At 26.4% G+C, this 382-nt stretch overlaps 1 protein-coding gene across 1 annotated transcript in view; it reads right to left on the minus strand.

Moving 5' to 3' along the window:
* The window catches only part of LOC108572256, a gene marked incomplete at its 5' end in the record, with an annotated part of 2,925 nt that extends 2,546 nt beyond the window's left edge, over window positions 1-379 (minus strand). The window contains one exon of the mRNA XM_017934456.1: window positions 6-379. Coding sequence (XP_017789945.1) covers window positions 6-379 — 374 coding nt within the window. The remainder of the gene's footprint in view (window positions 1-5) is intronic.
* Between the last annotated feature and the right edge of the window lie 3 nt (window positions 380-382).

The raw sequence follows: 382 nt of genomic DNA on the forward strand, positions 1-382 counted from the left end.
TCAAAATATAATTTTTTAATTCTTCTTTTTCTTTTTGTGTTAATTTTGGTTTATCAGATTCTGAAAATCTTAACAAGACTCTTAAACACATTGCTTGCTGTTCTCTGGTTAATTTAGACTGATTAGGAAACTTAAATATTGGTTTAACAATACCAGGTACATAACACTTCTTTTTTGTTTGTTTAGATTGACATTCTTTGTCCACTGTATTTATTTTATCATCATCTTTGTCTTCTTCATTTAAATTGAAGTCATTAGCCTTCATTAAATCCATTTTGATGTCCTTGTAATCTTCTTCAATATTTTGAAATGGATCTGTGAAATTTCCAGACATAATTCTATGCATAACACTTTCTTTTTCAAATCTTTCTTCATTAATGAA

This window comes from Habropoda laboriosa, unplaced genomic scaffold (genome assembly GCF_001263275.1).
Source record: "Habropoda laboriosa isolate 0110345459 unplaced genomic scaffold, ASM126327v1 scaffold65, whole genome shotgun sequence".
In the NCBI taxonomy this organism is placed as follows: domain Eukaryota; kingdom Metazoa; phylum Arthropoda; class Insecta; order Hymenoptera; family Apidae; genus Habropoda; species Habropoda laboriosa.